This window comes from Fistularia commersonii, chromosome 33 (genome assembly GCF_037954325.1).
Source record: "Fistularia commersonii isolate RoL2024-O1a breed Wild chromosome 33, RoL_Fcom_v1.0, whole genome shotgun sequence".
Lineage (NCBI taxonomy): Eukaryota > Metazoa > Chordata > Actinopteri > Syngnathiformes > Fistulariidae > Fistularia > Fistularia commersonii.
The window spans coordinates 10,590,414-10,607,574 of record NC_141316.1 but is presented as its reverse complement, the minus strand read 5'-3'; the positions used below and the strand labels follow the sequence as shown (position 1 = coordinate 10,607,574).

The 17,161-nt window shown below is 49.1% G+C and overlaps 1 protein-coding gene across 1 annotated transcript in view; it reads left to right on the top strand.

Moving 5' to 3' along the window:
- The window catches only part of lrp2b (low density lipoprotein receptor-related protein 2b), a 42,294-nt gene that overhangs the window by 19,218 nt on the left and 5,915 nt on the right, over window positions 1-17,161 (top strand). Inside the window, exons 45-68 of the mRNA XM_086140641.1 lie at window positions 121-246; window positions 338-457; window positions 873-1,004; window positions 2,255-2,456; window positions 2,530-2,825; window positions 4,539-5,055; window positions 5,917-6,072; window positions 6,635-6,805; window positions 6,904-7,127; window positions 7,206-7,383; window positions 8,986-9,182; window positions 9,326-9,571; window positions 9,698-9,826; window positions 10,223-10,342; window positions 10,490-10,606; window positions 10,685-10,801; window positions 10,912-11,049; window positions 11,148-11,270; window positions 13,291-13,419; window positions 14,506-14,637; window positions 14,785-14,910; window positions 15,997-16,140; window positions 16,218-16,383; window positions 16,509-16,637. Of these exons, the coding sequence (XP_085996767.1) occupies window positions 121-246; window positions 338-457; window positions 873-1,004; window positions 2,255-2,456; window positions 2,530-2,825; window positions 4,539-5,055; window positions 5,917-6,072; window positions 6,635-6,805; window positions 6,904-7,127; window positions 7,206-7,383; window positions 8,986-9,182; window positions 9,326-9,571; window positions 9,698-9,826; window positions 10,223-10,342; window positions 10,490-10,606; window positions 10,685-10,801; window positions 10,912-11,049; window positions 11,148-11,270; window positions 13,291-13,419; window positions 14,506-14,637; window positions 14,785-14,910; window positions 15,997-16,140; window positions 16,218-16,383; window positions 16,509-16,637 (4,135 nt within the window). The remainder of the gene's footprint in view (window positions 1-120; window positions 247-337; window positions 458-872; window positions 1,005-2,254; window positions 2,457-2,529; window positions 2,826-4,538; window positions 5,056-5,916; window positions 6,073-6,634; window positions 6,806-6,903; window positions 7,128-7,205; window positions 7,384-8,985; window positions 9,183-9,325; window positions 9,572-9,697; window positions 9,827-10,222; window positions 10,343-10,489; window positions 10,607-10,684; window positions 10,802-10,911; window positions 11,050-11,147; window positions 11,271-13,290; window positions 13,420-14,505; window positions 14,638-14,784; window positions 14,911-15,996; window positions 16,141-16,217; window positions 16,384-16,508; window positions 16,638-17,161) is intronic.

Below are 17,161 nucleotides of genomic sequence, written 5' to 3'. Positions count from 1 at the left end.
CAGCGGGCAGCGGAACTGTTCCGTTAAAATGGGCGGGTGAATCACTTCCGTATCCCGGGACCGCCAGAACCGAAATGGTCGACGACGGCTCATGTTTTGATTGGTTTTGACGTTCTCCAGCTGACAGGACGTGTCCGGCGGGCCAGATCAAATGTGACAGCACCAACATCTGCATCTTCCCTGAAAGCCTGTGTGATGGTTTCAACAACTGCGGAGACAACAGCGACGAGAAACCTCTGTTCTGTGGTAAGCGGAGATGAGAATCCATCCTTTGGCTCAGGCAAACGGAGGGACTCGCGTGAAGGACTGAACCCGGACTTGTGTTGCCGTTGCGCAGCCGGTCGGACGTGTTCTCCGGACACCTTCCGATGCGACGGAGGAAAATGTATCCCCGAGTCGTGGGTGTGCGACGGTTTCAGGGACTGCAATGACAACACCGACGAACCTCCATCCTGCGGTGAGTGACAGAGTGAATGTTTTTGTGTCTTTATAACGTCTGAGAGGTTGTGATGGATCCAGGGTGAACTCCACCGTCCCTCAATGAGAGCTCCAAGATGGCCTCCATCCTCGCAACTACAGGAGGAGCGGTGCAAACAACGGACGAATGAATGACCAGCGCCGTTCCTGGAATTCAAAATCCAAATCATCCATTTTGCTGTTCAAGAATAGTGATTAGATGTTAGGTTTTTTATTCATTCGCTTGGGTCATGAGAAAGAGTCCCTTCTGAAAGGGTGAACGAAAGCTTGGCAACCGATCACCTCATCCGTCGATCCACATTGTGATATTTTCCGTCTTAACAAAACTCAATTATCCGGCCACGAATGCAAATCTACCAGTCCTTGAAAATCCTCTCCTTCTCGTTTGCGTGAAGAGAATGAAATCAAGACATGCGGTCCCGACCAGTTCACCTGCACCAACGGGAACTGCATCCCGCGCTCGCTGGTCTGCGACGGCAACAACGACTGCGGAGACGACAGCGACGAAGCTGCCGAGCTGAGCTGCGGTGAGAGCAGACCGCAGGGCTTACCGCCTGTCTCTTTGTTTGCCGGCGTATGTTTCATATTCCATTTCATGCATCTTTATCGGTTGGATACTTGGTTAAGTATTCGGATTGTTTTTTATGTTATCAGCGGCCGTAGACTGTCTGGTCTACTGGTTATGAAATAAAATATCAGGTAAAGTATCTTTGCCCTTTTTCTTACAGCGTAATTTAGCATGTCTGGGTTAAACTGAAGCATGTTGAGCGAGCACCTCCTGGTTGCCCAGTTTAGCGACGGGTATTTCAGCAGCAAGGGGCGGGACTTTAGGCATTTCATCACCACGGAAACAGAATTCATCGACGAGTTAGCTTCGGCTAAACAGCTAATGGTAGTCGCCTGTAATTCAATGTGTCTTCTCTTTGCGAGAATGGGCTTCGCTGTGCGCCGTCTGTTCTTCTTCTTCTTCTTCTTCTTCTTCTTCTTCTTCTTTCGGCTTTTCCCTTCAGGTGTCGCCACAGCGAGTCAACTTTCTCCATCTCACCCTATTCTCTGGATCCTCCTCTCTCACACCAGCTACCTTCATATCTTCTCTCACAACGTCCATCAATCTTCTCTTTGGTCTTCCTCCAGACCTCTTGCCTGGCAGCTCCAATTCCAGCATCCGTCTACCAATATATTCTCTATCCCTCCTCTGTCCATGACCCAACCATCTCCGTCTGGCTTCTCTGACCTTCTCTCCAAAACATCTAACATGTGCTGTTCCTCTGATGGACTCATTCCTGATCCTCTCCATCCTGGTCACTCCCAAAGAGAACCTCAACATCTTCATCTCTGCAACCTCTAGTTCTGCCTGCTGTCTTTTGGTCATTGGAACAGTTTCTAGTCCAAACATCATCGCTGGTCTCACCACTGTCTTGTACACTTTTCCTTCTATTCTGGCTGAAAGTCTTCTATCACATAGAACCCCCGACACTTTTCTCCACCCATTCCAACCTGCTTGGATCCGTCTCTCCACCTCTTTTCCACACTCTCCTACGCTCTGGACTGTTGACCCTAAGTACCTGAAATCCTCCAGCTTCTTGATCTTCTTCTTCTTCTTGATCTTGATCTTGTGCGCCGTCTGTTCTAATTATGTTATAAAGACACACTGCTCACTGACTATTGTGATGAAATATGACCATGTGACACTTCATCATCAGTTGGGTTGATACAGTGAGCTGCCTTTTGTGATCCCAAAGCACCCTTTAGTGATTTGTTGACCCTTCATCTGCAGGCGAACGCACCTGCAGTTCCACCCAGTTCACCTGCCCGACGTGGCATCCCGGCCACCCGCGCTGCCTGCCCTTATCCTTCGTGTGCGACGGGGACAAAGACTGCGCCGACGCCGCCGACGAGCTCCAGAACTGCCCCCAAAGGACCTGTCACATGAACGAGTTCACCTGCTCCAACGGTCGATGCATCTTCCTCCCCTATCAGTGAGTAGGAAGCGTCGTCCGAGCAGACGTCCTCCGTGGAACAAAACCCCGCGAATCTCCATTTCCTTCCCAGCTGCGACCGCGTGAACGACTGCGGGGACGGCAGCGACGAGTTGGGGTGCACGTATGACACGTGCAGCGGCGCCCAGTTCACTTGCGGCAACGGAGCCTGCATCTCCGCCGGCTTTATCTGCGACGGGGCGAACGATTGCGCGGACGGCTCGGACGAACTGGACGGCTTGTGTCTCACGCCCCGGCCCACCTGCGCCCCCCAGCAGTACATGTGCGAGTCAGGAGATTGCATCGACGTCCACAAGGTGTGCGACGGACAGAAGGACTGCCAGGACAGCAGTGACGAGAAGGGCTGCGGTGAGTGTCGACTGAGATGAGGTGACATTATATTACATTACATTTAGCAGACGCTTTTATCCAAAGCGACTTACAATAGAGGACAGAAGGACTGCAAATAACAGTTGCAAATACAAGATGCACAGGAAATATACAGAACAGTAAGCTTGGGTTGGTGAGTTGTTTTTTTTTCTTGACAAAGACATACACAAACGTACACACACACACACACACACTGCATAGCCTAACTTGCTGCCTAACCTGATCTGGGGCATCAGCGCAGTAAAAAGTCCTGAAAGAGAAAAGTTTTTACCTGTTTCTTGAAGGTTGAGAGAGATGATGCTCGTCTTGTTGCTTCTGGAAGTTTGTTCCACCACTGAGGTAGTAGAACTGAGAACAGTTTTGCCTGAGATTGCTTAGAGCGAGCAGAAGGTACTGCTAGTAGGTTTGTATCGGAGGAACGCAGCTCTCTGCCGGGAACATAAGGTCTTATCATTTGGTTCAGATATGCTGGACCTGTTCCTGAGGTGGTTTTGAAGGCCAGGGTCAGGACCTTGTGCTTGATCCCGGCAGCTACTGGATGAACAGAGGTGTAACATGAGCCCTTTTGGGTTGAGTGAAAACCAACCGTGCTGCAGCATTCTGGACCATCTGCAGTGGTTTTATTGCACGAGCAGGTCGTCCAGCGAGGAGGGAGTTGCAGTCGTCCAGGCGGGAGATGAACATGACCTGAACCAATAGCTGTGCCGACTGTTGGGTCAGGTAGGGTCTGATTTTCTGAATGTTGTACAGCACAAATCTTCAGGTCCGGGCAGTTGAAGTAATATGGTTGGAGAACGACAGCTGATCGTCGATCATGACGCCGAGGTTTTTTGTAACTTTGTTAGGGGCCACTGTGGTGGAGTCCATCTTGAGACTGATGTTGTGATGAATGAACTGAGAACTGAGAACAGATGAGATGATGAGATGAGAACAACTGTATTTATCCTCAAGGAAATTGTTGTGCCAGAGTTTCACGTAAAAACATAACAGTAATAGATAATAGTAGAAAGGAGGAAGAATAAGAAATACAATGAAATGTGAATTGTCCTAACTGTTAACTGTAACTACAAAGATTGAAGATTCCCTGCGGCTGAGGGAAGAGGAATTAAAAAGTCTGATAGCCTCAGGTAGGAAAGACCTCCTGTGGCGTTCAGTGGAGCTCCTTGGTGGTATCAGTCTACGACTGAAAGAGCTCCGACAGGACGTCAACGTGGCATGCAGGGGGTGATGGACGTCGTCCATGATGCTGAGGAGCTTCTCTGACACCTGCACCACAGACTCCAGGAGTCTCCAGGAGACTCCAGACTCCCAGGACAGATCCAGCTCTCCTGATGAGCTTGTTGAGTCTGTTAGCATCAGCTGTCTTGAACCTGCTGCCCAGCACACAACAGCGTAGAAGATGACGCTGGACACCAGCGAGTGGTAAAACATCTGCAGCATGGTCCTGCAGACGTTGAAAGATCTGAGCCTCCTGAGGAAGAACAGGCGGCTCTGACCCTTCTTAAAGATGGCGTTGGTGTTCAAGGTCCAGTCCAGTTTATTGTCCAAGTGGACACCCAGGTACTTGTAGGTGTCCACAAAGGGCAGCTTCTGTCGCATGGTATTGCCGTCTTACGTCCGCATCCCAAGGGCACATGTATCTCAGCGTCCTCCTAACTTTGGCCAAATTTCCCTTCCTCTTTCTTTGTTCAGGGATTAACGAGTGCCGAAACCCCGCCGTCCACAAGTGTGCCCAGCTGTGCACCGACACCCTCACGGGTTACTTCTGCTCTTGTAACCCGGGTTACCGGCTCATGCCGGACGGCAAAGCCTGCGAGGATCTCGACGAGTGCCTCAACACACCTGCGGTCTGCAGCCAGATCTGCGACAACACTTTCGGCTCGTATCACTGCAAATGCGCCCCGGGCTACCTCCGGGAACCAGATGGACGCACCTGTCGCCAGAACAGCGGCGTCGACCCGTACCTGCTGTACACCAATCGTTACTACATCCGCAGTTTGACAACCGACGGGTCCCAGTTGAGGGTAGTCCTGCAGGGGCTGTCCAGGGTGGTGGCTTTAGATTTCGACCACAGTGAGGAAAGACTGTATTGGCTGGACGTGGGAACCGGGAGGATCGAGAGGATGCGTTTGGATGGCGGCGACAGGGAGACGCTGGCAGATCATGACGTGGTGGGAGCACAAGGCCTGGCGCTGGACTGGGTGGGCAGGTGGGTTCGGTCGGACGAGTTTCACTTTGCAGCATTTTTTAATTGGTCGAAAATCTGTTGAGGTGTTTGATATTCAAGGCCAGGGGTCCTTCATCTTTACACTGCGGCTCCGAGTGGCTTGGGAAAATAAATTAGACATATTTAATTTAAGTGTATTTCATTTGTGTTAATTCCTTTTTTTAACTTTTAGTTCTAAGTTGGAAGATTATTGTGATCTTGAAATATTGAATAAAATTATATTTATTATTTTTCGCCGCTCAAAATAACGTCACATTGGCGGAAGCCGGTAAAGTCCCGATTTGCAGATGCTGTGCGCAGAAGTTCAGGAGCAGAAGTCCCATAAACTAGGTGTAATAAATATTTATGAAGATATTTTGCAAATATTTATTTTTTGTTGTTTACTGACACAGTGTTTTTTTTCCCCGATTTATTTTTAAAATTCAGGTCAAGGCTCCGCTACACGCTCTGAAAGCTCAAAGCTCAAAATGAGTTCATTACATAGATAAAATTTAATTTTCTCTGTAATACTTTATGAATTTCAGAAGCAACACACTACACACTTGTTTATACAAAGTGTAAAGGTAATAAAAAGCAATATACACAGTGGTGCCTTTATTTTAGACACCAAAAAGTAATAGCGGCTCCCAGTGTTTTCATTTCCGAGGAAACCGGGTCCAAATGGCTCTTTGGCTGACACGGGATGCCGACCCCCGGTCAAGGACAACGAAAGTCAAATTCATTATAATGATGGAAGTGGTTGACCAAACACGGAGAAGAGCTACGTGAGCCCGGTGAAGACCACATGATAAATTGTTGGAGTCCACAGAGATGCTAATGAAAGCGGTTCTACTTTTGCCACAGGAAGCTGTACTGGGTGAATGACTACTACGGCTCGGTCCATGTGATGGAACTGGACGGACGCTACCAGAAGAGGCTGCTGTCTGGAGAGTTCACAGACAAAAACAACACCTACAGTATCAGCCGGCCTCGTGCTGTGGCCGTCAACCCCAAATACGGGTATGTTCACGGACTGAAGTACCCTCAGAACCTCTTAGTGCCGGAGTGATGAGGAACCAGACCTGAGTGACACATTCACTCTGTCCTTGGAGTGACAAGATGCTCTCTTTGGACCTTCATATCCAAGAGCTCACCAGAGCCACCTCCTTCCATCCCAGAGGCATCTCTAAGATCACACTCACATTGTCCGAAAAGGATCTCCATCCACTCATTTGTGACATCCCGGTGGGAATATTGCAATGTCCTCTTTATCCAAGTTGCCCATAGAAGATAGATGGTTCAGACTGCAGCAGCCTATGTTCTGACAGGAGCAGGTCAATGTGAACTCCACCACAGGGCCAAGATGCTCTGGCCTCCTGTTGGGCCAGAGCAGACCTCAAGGTGCCGTTCCTCACCTACAATATAGTCAATGGCTTTGCTCCATCTTATCTGAATTGGGGAAGTCATACATGTCTGGAACCTGCACTGCACTCCAAGGGTTCTTGTGATTCTTGTCTTTTTAATCAATATTTGTTTTGGGGAATATTTTTCATCTCTCCTGCAATGTTTACCACGTTTTCAGGTGGCTGTACTGGACTGACTGGGGAGACGATGCATATATTGGCAGGGTCGGCATGGACGGCCGCAACCTCAGCGCCATTATAACGACCAAGCTGGAGTGGCCTAATGCTCTGACCATAGACTACGCCACCAACAAGATATTCTTCGCTGATTCCCACCTCAACTTCCTGGAGTGAGTTGCGGATGAACTGTATATTTTGTTTGTTTTTTATTCTCCCGATGGTAGTGAAGTCGGCTCATCTGTGCTGTTTTGTCTCCGTATGACTCAAGCTTTGCAGACATGGACGGCCAGAACCGTCACAGGGCGATAGCCGGCACGCTACCTCATGTCTTTGCCGTTTCCCTGTTCGAGGATTTTGTCTACTGGACGGACTGGAACACGCACACTGTGGAAAAGGCCCATAAGTACACCGGTGAAGAGCGCATGGTCATGGGCAACAACACACACCGGCCCTATGACATCCACGTCTACCACCCCTACAGACAGCCCAGAAGTATGACGCCGAATCAACATTTCAACGTCTTGTAACTTGTTGCCAAGCTGCAGCTCAGAAGTTGTGGTTTGTTTGCAGGTGAGAACCCCTGCTCTTCCCACAGCCTCACCTGCAGTCACCTCTGTCTGATCGCACCGGGTGGCGAACAGGCCACCTGCGAGTGTCCGGATCACTTCATCGCCCTCGCCGTGGGCTTCAAGATCCAGTGTGTCGCTGACTGTTCCAGCATTCAGTTCCGCTGTGGGGACAACGAGAAGTCAGTAACCGTCCGGTCCGCCGTTATTCCGCAAGGAAAGGTCTAGATCAGGGGTGTCAAACATACGGCCCGCAAAGGGGTTCGACCAGGCCCGCAGGATAATTTTGAAAGTGAAAAAATGCATAAAAGACAAGGATTTATTTTTTTTAATTAAATGCAATACAAGAATATTCCGCTAGGGGGCGCATTATTTTGGTCAGAGTAGACGGCAATCTGCGTCACTGAGACGGACCAATCAGCAGACGTTATCAATGCACCACCTGCTGCTTGTTATGACGTTTTTTCTACCCTGTTCTCCACCTTCCCGCTACGCCCTCATTAGCCAAAATGTCGTTATCAAAATAGTGAAAAGTAGTTAAAGAGTGTAGAATTTTCAAAGAAAAACGGACTACTTCCTATTTATTTACGGAGACGCACGGGAAACCTTCGTGCTTAGCGTGTTTGCAACAAGTTTCGGTATTTAAAGAATATAATATTCGGCCCCACTACGAGACTCATCACAGCAAAAAATATGACAGCTTGCAAAGAAACTGAGAAGAGATGAGATCAACGAATTGCTGGCGGGTCTGAAGAAACAGAAGTCCACTTTCACCCAGAGCTGAGAAATCAGCGAAGCAGCGGTAAAAGCCAGCGAGCTAATTGCTAGCGAAAATGTGCAATTTAATGTTAGTCACCAGCTTCACTACTTAAGAGTATGGTGGGATTCTATTTTCATGCAACTCCATACATTTTCAGTGTGTATTGTATGTGTTTGCATGTTTCATGGATGAAGTTTACACATTTACAGGACAGGTGAATACTTCAATCCTTACACATTTAATAGCACTCTTTTTAGTTTGTAAGGTGTAGGCAGGGATTCAATTTAGATTTTATATGTACATGTGTAAATGGTTTAAAAATCCCTTTCTTTATAAGTCTCATTTAATCTTAAAGTGCATTACTATATTTTTCAATACCAGTTACTTGTTAAAGTTTTGTGCCTTTGTACGATCAGTGGGATCACATGATCACATGATTGCGATGCAAACATGTGAATGATAGAAGTAAATTTCACTTTTGTCGAAGGAAATATGAGGTGTTTCATGAAATGTTTTGTAAAGGGATTGTTCATGAAATTCCAAGATTTTCCTCATGTTCTTGTACTTCTTTACACCAAAACAGAGGAAAGACATGATATTTTGGTTATTTATTGCTGAGTATGCCATTATCTTAACGGTCCGGCCCTCTTGACATCTACCTTGGCCGTATGTGGCCGCCATGAGAAATGAGTTTGACACCCCTGGTCTAGATCTTTTTACAACAACACGTGTCTGGATGGGAAGTGAATGGTTGTGTGTCTCTATATGTGGTCCTGTGATGGATCCAGGTTGAACCCACCTCCCACCCAATGACAGCTAGAACAGAGTCCAGCCCCCCTGCAACCCTGAGACCAGGACAAAGATACAGAGAATGAATGATTTGCAGGCGGAAGTTTCTTCCACCATTTCGCCGTTGCACCTGCCAATATCCTGCCGTCCTCCCTTTGGCAGTGGTTGCACCTGTAGGTCTACTGGCCACAGATCACATTTGATGTGATCCACCCCCCCCCCGTTGTCCCCTCAGATGTATTCCTATCTGGTGGAAGTGCGATGGCCAATCGGATTGCGGCGACGGCTCCGACGAACCTCAGACCTGCCCGCCCCGCTACTGTCCCATCGGACGGTTCCAGTGTCAAGATGGCAACTGCACCTATCCGGGCTTCATCTGCGACGGCCACTCGGACTGTCCTGACAGTTCGGACGAGGACGCCGCCCTCTGCAGTACGACGTGGTTTTGGGAAACGTCAGGGGGGAAAACACCGGGGTTTAAAGCAGCTGTCAGAAGATATGGAGACCTGGAGGAAGTCTTCCAGCGTTGTGTTCAGGGTAGTTACCTTGTAACGGAGTGCCGTGCATCCCTGCAGGTGACCATCGGTGCCTGGACAACCAGTTCCAGTGTGAGAACAAGCACTGCATCCCGGTGTCGTGGCACTGTGACGGGGTCAAGGACTGCACCGACGGCAGCGACGAGGACATCGATTCGTGTGCACAGAAGACCTGCAGGCCGGGGCAGTTCCAGTGCGCCAACGGGCGTTGTCTGCCCTCTATTTATGTTTGCGATGCCCAAGACGACTGCGGGGACGGGTCCGATGAGCCCTATGACACCTGCAGTGAGTTACACCCTCTCGTTCCCAAGATCCTTCAACCCCTCGCCGTCCCGGGCCGGCGAACATCTACGTCTTCAATCGGCCCCGTCGCCTTTTTCAATGTCTCGATCTTCTCGCGCCTCCTCACAGTGGGTCCGGAGTACAAGTGCGACGAGGACACCGAGTTCTCCTGCAAGACGAACTACCGCTGCATCCCCCAGTGGGCTCGATGTGACGGCACCAACGACTGCATCGACGACAGCGACGAGCAGGGCTGCGGTCAGTGTCGAGAGGGCGAGGCAGCGAAAAAGCCTCCATCGGGACGAGTCGTTTCGAGTCCTTCTAGGAATGGATGGATCTGTAGTTTGTTTGTAGTCTCTTGGGATTTATGACGATCCTCTTTGGATCTGAACTCTCATGACAGGTATTTTTCCTGTGCAAGAAAATAACCGGTGGGCCGGAGGCTCCGGTCTCCAGCCGCCTCCAAAGGTCCTCCAGATCTTTGCAATACATATGAAGAAATCCGGTCACGTGCACTTTTCTCTTCTGTCATTTGTTAGCAGGTCTCTTTTTGCTAATAATCTTATCGTGGGTTTTAGCTGTTTCATGCCATTTTAAGGCGATGCTCCAATGATTTCTTTTTTGGACTGGACTTTTCCTTGCTCTGGTTGACAGAGGAGGTCACCTGCGATCCCCTGGGAGATTTCCGTTGCGCCAACCATCGCTGCGTTCCCATCCGTTGGCAGTGCGACGGCAACGACGACTGCGGCGACGGCTCGGATGAAAAGAACTGCCGTGCGTATCAAACTCCGTCCTGAGTCGGATCGGTAAACGAGTAATAACTCCGTCTGATCCGAACAGTTGCGCGTGCATTATATCGTGATAATCCGCCTTCGGAGATTCATAACGTGCGCCGCCGTGAACGACGCTTGTGGTCCGCAGAGCCAAGGCCTTGCTCCGAGAGCGAGTTTCGATGCGACAACGAGCAGTGCGTCCCCGGGAAATGGGTGTGCGACCACGAAAACGACTGCGGCGACAATTCGGACGAGCGAGATTGCGGTAAGAGGGGCTCTCCGATCCCGCCTTCAGGGTTCAGAAGTGATGTAAACCTGCACCCTGATGGAATCTCCTCTCCAGACCTGTTCACGTGCCGTCCAGGCTCCTTCCAGTGCGACTCGGGTCACTGCGTCCCCGCCGCGCTGCAGTGCGACGGGCGAGCCGACTGCCGCGACCTGTCCGACGAGACCGGCTGCCGTGAGTCGACGCGAACACAAGCGTCTTCATCGGCGCGCCGGAGACGTTTCTGCCGGCTCGAACCCTCTTTCCGAAGCGAAGCGGTAGAAATAACGGCGGTGTTTTCTCAGCCACTCGCTACCCGGGAGGCCGCTGGTGCCCTCAGAGCCAGTTCCAGTGTGACAACCATCTGTGCGTCAGCAAGAGCTGGGTGTGCGACGGCAGCGACGACTGCGGAGATCGCTCCGACGAACAGCTCACTTTATGCCGTCAGTCTTTCTTTTTTGTATTATTTGGTGACAAAGTCGTGTTCCGCCTCTGCAGAAGCAGAAGGGAAGCTCACGTCGGTGCGTCTGTGTTGGAACAGTGAACATCACCTGCGAGATGCCGTCCAGGTTCCGCTGCGCAAACGGCTACTGCATCTACTCCGGCCTGCTGTGCAACCAGAAGGACGACTGTGGCGACGGCAGCGATGAGAAGGAAGACACCTGTAGGCATCACACATTTCAGATTCTCATGGAATTCAAGGGGCTCATTGAATATGGAAACACTGATCGATTATCAGTAGAACTGGAAATCGATCAGCTGTCAACCTCTCATTCACAGCCATTCACTGGTCATGTGGAGTCTCACAACCATTCACCAGTTTCTCCACAGACCATGGTGTTTGCAGACGACATTGTGATCTGGAGTGAGAGCAGGGAACAGGTTGAGGAACATCTAGAGAGGTGGAGGTATGCTCTGGAAAGGAGAGGAATGAAGGTTAGTCGCAGTAAGAGAGGAACTCGGGTGGAACGGTGAGGCTACTGGGAGTGGAGATCAAGAAGTTGGAGGAGTTCAGGTACTTGGGGTCCACAGTCCAGAGCTCAGGAAAGTGTGGAGAAGAGGTGAAGAAACGGGTTCAAGCAGGCTGGAATGGTTGTAGAAAAATGTCAGGAGTACGAAGAGATAGAAGAACATCAGCCAGAACTAAAAGTGGAGGAGACGGTGGTGAGATGATCTCCAAACACTGACAATGACCAAAAGACAGGAGGCAGAGCTGGAGGTCACACAGATGAAGATGCTGAGGTTCTCTTTGGGAGCGACCAGGATGGAGAGGATCAGGAATGAGTCCATCAGAGGGACGACACATGGTAGATGTTTGGGAGAGAAGGTCAGAGATGGTTGGGTCGTGGACAGAGGAGGGAAAGGGAATATATTGGTAGACGGAAGCTGGAATTGGAGGTCTAGAGGAAGACCAGAGAGAAGATGGATGGATGTCGTGAGAGAGGATATGAAGGTAGTTGGTGTGAGAGAGGAGGATCCAGAGAAGAGGGTTAGATGGAGAAGGTGGGTTTGCTGTGGAGACCCTGAAAGGAAAACAAAGGAAAAGAAGACGAAGATATATATATATATATATATATATATATATATATATATATATATATATTTGTGTGTGTGTACCGTATTTTCCGGACTAAAAGTAGCACCATCCAAAAATGCCTAATGAAGAAGAAAAAACATATATAAGTCGCATTTTTGTGGGGAAATTTATTTTATAGACATTTTACTTTGAAAGGCCGGTTCCAGTAACAACAGAATAGAGAACAACAGGCTTAATAAGAGTCAGACAACTTCAGCATAAACGACATCACATAACAAGATGAGCAAACCCTCCATTTCAGTCCAAATCACTAAATCCATTGACTTCTTCATCCTCAGTGTCACTTCGAGTTACTCTGGAGGTAGACGGTGTGTGTGTGTGTGCGTGTGTGTGTGTGTGTGTGCGCGCCCCACTCGTCATGTACTGACCACGTTCACTGTAGATTCATTTCAGGCGTGTGTGTGTGGATGTACGTTACACACTGACCTCCCGGGTGGTCGAGCGAGTTCACGCTCAGATGGTTCGACGCCCCGTCAGGCAGTGGATTAACGCAAACAGAAGCGAATAACGAGGCGGCGGAACGGAGGAACTGAGCCTGAAATGACATTCAATGCGGGATAAGGAAACCTTTTGGTGGAACCGCCGCGCCCATCGGCTTAAATGTCAATCGGAGCAAATTGTTCCGAGGGGGGATTAAATATCTCCGTTCAGGTCCAAGCCAGACATGGGTCGGCTCCACCAAATCCACTCCTTTAGATTGAGGAGAAGCCCTGACTCTGTGATTCATGGCTTATTATACCGTCGTGTGCTTTTGAAATATTACTGCATTTTCAGCTGGAAACGATGAGAGTGTACAAATACACCCTCTCACACACACACACATCACGGCTGGAAGAGGAATTATCAGCAGCCTTACACAAGTAACGTCACGTCAGTGAAGGGAACCATGTATTCATGAATGTCCACCGCTGGTCTTTACCACACGAGGCCTTCAGTGAGGCTTCAGAAGGCCCCGTATCTGCAGAAACCCTCCGAATTCGCTTGGAGGTTGGGTTACTGAGCGTGGAGGTTGAGATGGGATGCGGGGCCAGTCAGCGGCTTAACGAAGGATTAACGAAGGTCTGTTTCGTGGTGTTTCCGGTCCCAGGCCGCCCCCCCACGCTGCCCCCCTGCACGCCGCAGCAGTTCAAATGCACCAACGGACGCTGCGTGGCTCTGGCCTACGTCTGCGACCACAACGACAACTGCGGGGACCGAACCGACGAGCTGGGCTGCAGTGAGTGGCTCCACCGACCCCCGCCTTTCACCCGTTCTCACTTATTTCACCGCGACTCGCTTCAGTGTGCAGACAGGACAGCCGGCCCGGAACATACCGACCAACCAAAGCGCGATTCGAGCAAATGTCGGCCTTCACGAGAGCGAGAAAATTCAAATTTGAGCTCCCACAAGTCAAATACTCTTCATGACGGCGGCCGTCCTGGTCAATAACGCCCCCCGCCGACACCGTACCCTCCTACGATGCACTGCCTTGCACTGCTTTGCACAACTTGCCGTTTTGCACAATCAACTTCGATCGCCCTGATCTCACTTTTAGTTTTCACTCTAATCTAATGCCTTTTACAAGTTGTCTGTTTGGCATCGTCAACATAAGCAAATTCCTTGTCATTGCAAAATTACTTGGCAAATTAAGCAATTCAGATTGTGATTGTGATTGTGATTGTGATCGTGATGAGGCCACTGCATCTTCTGAATCGGCGCTGCTCGCCGCTCCCGACCTGAAGGCCGCCTCGCAGCTTCCGGCATCTTTCGACCACTTGCTCCGGGTAGTTTGTTGGGTGCACATATCTGGGTGGTGTTCCTTTCTCTTGTGTGGCATCATTTTATATTGTAGTGCTTTATTTATTATTGATTTTTTGTGCTTATTATTGTGCCCCAAGAAAGCAAGTTTATGATAACCATGATTTTACTTTTTGGTGTCCCTAACAGTATTAATATTCTTCTTTTTCAGGATTTTTCTATATTGATGTGCTTTGTTTGTGAGTTTTGGGGGGGTTGGAATGAATACATTTGTTTTCTGTTATTTTAAATAGGGAAAATTCATTTATGATACAAAAAAATCAACTTACGAACCCACGTCTGGAAGAAATTAAATTGGTATCTTGAGGGACAGTTTTACATCGTTCCTCCCGCAACACCTTCAATCTTTCTGTCACTGTCATTTTACCTTTGAAGGAAAGGCCAGTGTGGGCGGATCTGCTTGTTCCTCATCTTTCCTGCAGAAAGGATGGATGAAGGATCACGTGCACGTTTCCTTCGATCCGAAAGCCCCGGCGAGGTCCTAACCTGCGCTGTCTGTCTCCAGATTTCGGTCACGATCGCAACTGTGAGGAGAAGCTGTGCCAGCATGAATGCACCAACCTCAACGGCACCGGCTTCATCTGCTCCTGCAGACCTGGATACATGGTGGACCCGGAGAGCACCTACACCTGTCTTGGTACACACACACACACACACACACACACACACACACACACACACACACACACACGGATGCAGCACTAGAAGAATGAGTTCAGGAATGTCTAAGTCACGTTCCCGACACGGTGAAGACAATGTTAGAATGGCGCTGGTGTCTCCTCAGACGTGGATGAGTGTGAGGTCTACGGCACCTGCCCTCAGATCTGCAAAAACACCAAAGGTGGCTACGACTGCGAGTGTGCGCCCGGATACCGCAGGGCCGGTGACGGCAGCATGTGCCAGGCTGAAGGTGGGTGCTTTTATTTGTATCAGCGGGTCCAAAGCCTCATTATTCAGCATTTCTCTCTGTCGGCAGCTTTTTTTATTTTTTATTTTTTTTATTTGTACTGCCGATTGTACTTGTTTTTAGCTTTATCCACTCCCACTTGTAGTTTTTAATTTGATCTCATTCTTACTTGTTTCGAGTTTTATCTACTGCTTCCGTACTGTCTTTAATTTAATCACATTTGCACCTGTTTTTAGTTTATCTACTGTTTTCTTAATTTGTACTGCCAATTGTACTTGTTTTTAGTTCTATCCACCCCCTTGTACTTTTTAATCTGATCTCATTTTTTTTGTTTGGAGTTTTATCTACTGCTTCCGTACTGTCTTTAATTTAATCTCATTTTCACCAGTTTTTAGTTTATCTCCTGTTTTTTTTTAATTTGATCTCATTTTATTGTTGCGCTGTGCTCTGCTTTGCTTGTAAACTTGTCGACCCTGAAAATGAGGGAGACCTCAGTGGTCTTACAAGTATAAATAAAGGTTATCATCATTATTATTATTATTATTATTATTGATTAGGTTGAGTAGGACTTGCTGGAAGGTTCTTGGTTTCCGGGAACCAGCAAACGGTGAGAGCGCAGGCTGGCGGTGAAAACAAAGCTGCATTTGAAAGACAATATCAAGATTTGACCCAAGTTAGGGGTTCATTGCAGCAGGTGACTCGCAAACTCTGTGTCGCTATGCATTATTTGCAGCTGGCTAGTCCTAAAATAAAGTGGAATGGTTTTATTCAGATAAAGTACTTGGAACTAACAAAGTTTTTATTATTTGAACCCCAACGCTCGGAAACATTTTCATGCACAAAACTGGTCCCTCGTCCAAAAAAGGTATGGGAGCGCTGCTCTGGATTACATTCACCCATTTACACACTCACACGCCAATGGCGGCAGAATGGCGCGACTCATAGCATCAGCGGTGTTGATCCACCGACCTTCCAGTTGGACGGATGCTTCACCATCTGAGCTACAGCCGCTCCCGATAACCACGCCGAGGTTGTACACCGTTTGTACTTCCAAGGTCGCTGACGATTTGTCCGTGATGTGTCCGTCAGGGCCGACTCCCCTTCTGCTTCTCCCGGAGAACATTCGCATCCGTCGGTTCAACCTGCAGACGGAGGGGTACCACGACTTCATCGAGGAAGACGATCGCATCATGGCGTTGGACTACGACTGGGACCACAACAACACGGGACTCAGTAGGACTTACTTTGATACGTCCTGAGAGGCGGACAAACAAAAAGAGATATTTGACCATGTGCCCGTGTCGTGACAGGTATGGTGTACTTCACTGTGGCCAGTAGGGACTCTTTGCCCGGGGCGATTAAGAGAGCATACATACCCTCGGTGGACGATGGTAGTAACAACATCGGCGCCGCCGTGGACCTCGGCATCAAATACATCACAAAACCAGATGGCATTGCAGTGGACTGGGTGGGCAGGTGAGATCACACAGCCGGTAACATCAACATCTCCGTTTTCCTTTGTTTCATCCGGTGTGCTGAACTGAATTAGCGCCCTTTTTTTTGGCCTTTATTGATTAGTTGTGCTCCCATTGTCCTTGCAGAAACCTGTACTGGGCAGACTCCAGGGTGAAGAGATTAGAGGTGGCCATGTTGGATGGACGTTACAGGAAGCACTTGGTCAAGACTGAGTTGGGCCATCCGTCTGCTGTGGCAGTAAACCCACGACTTGGGTAACACCGACGCTCCCACTGCACCCAGATTTCTAGATTATTTTGGGGTGGCGCGATGCTTAGCGCGTCACCCTCACAGCAAGAAGGCTCCTGGTTGGATTCCCACATGAGGCCTTTCTCTGTGGAGTCTCCATGTTGTCCCCGTGTCTGCATGGGGTTCCCCCAGGTTTTGCGGGTTCCTCCCACTGCCCAAAAACAAGAGGTTCACTAGGGTTCACTAAATCGTCCAGGTGCGTGAATAAGAGGGTCCAAAGTTGTATGTCTGGTTGCATGTCTGTAGCTATGTGATTTACCAGGGTGAACCCGCCTCTCGGCCAATGACAGCTGGGATCGGTTCCAGCGCCCCCCCACCCTCCCGGACTCTGACAGGATAAGCAGTATAGATCCGCTTCTTGAATGAATGAAAGAATGAATGATTACCCCCTTTGTACAATTGGATTTCTTTACACGCTGTGTAATCCCTTATCTGTCGGGCGAGTGCACATCAAATTCAATTTGCTGTTTGCAAAGTCGGGTTTGTCCGC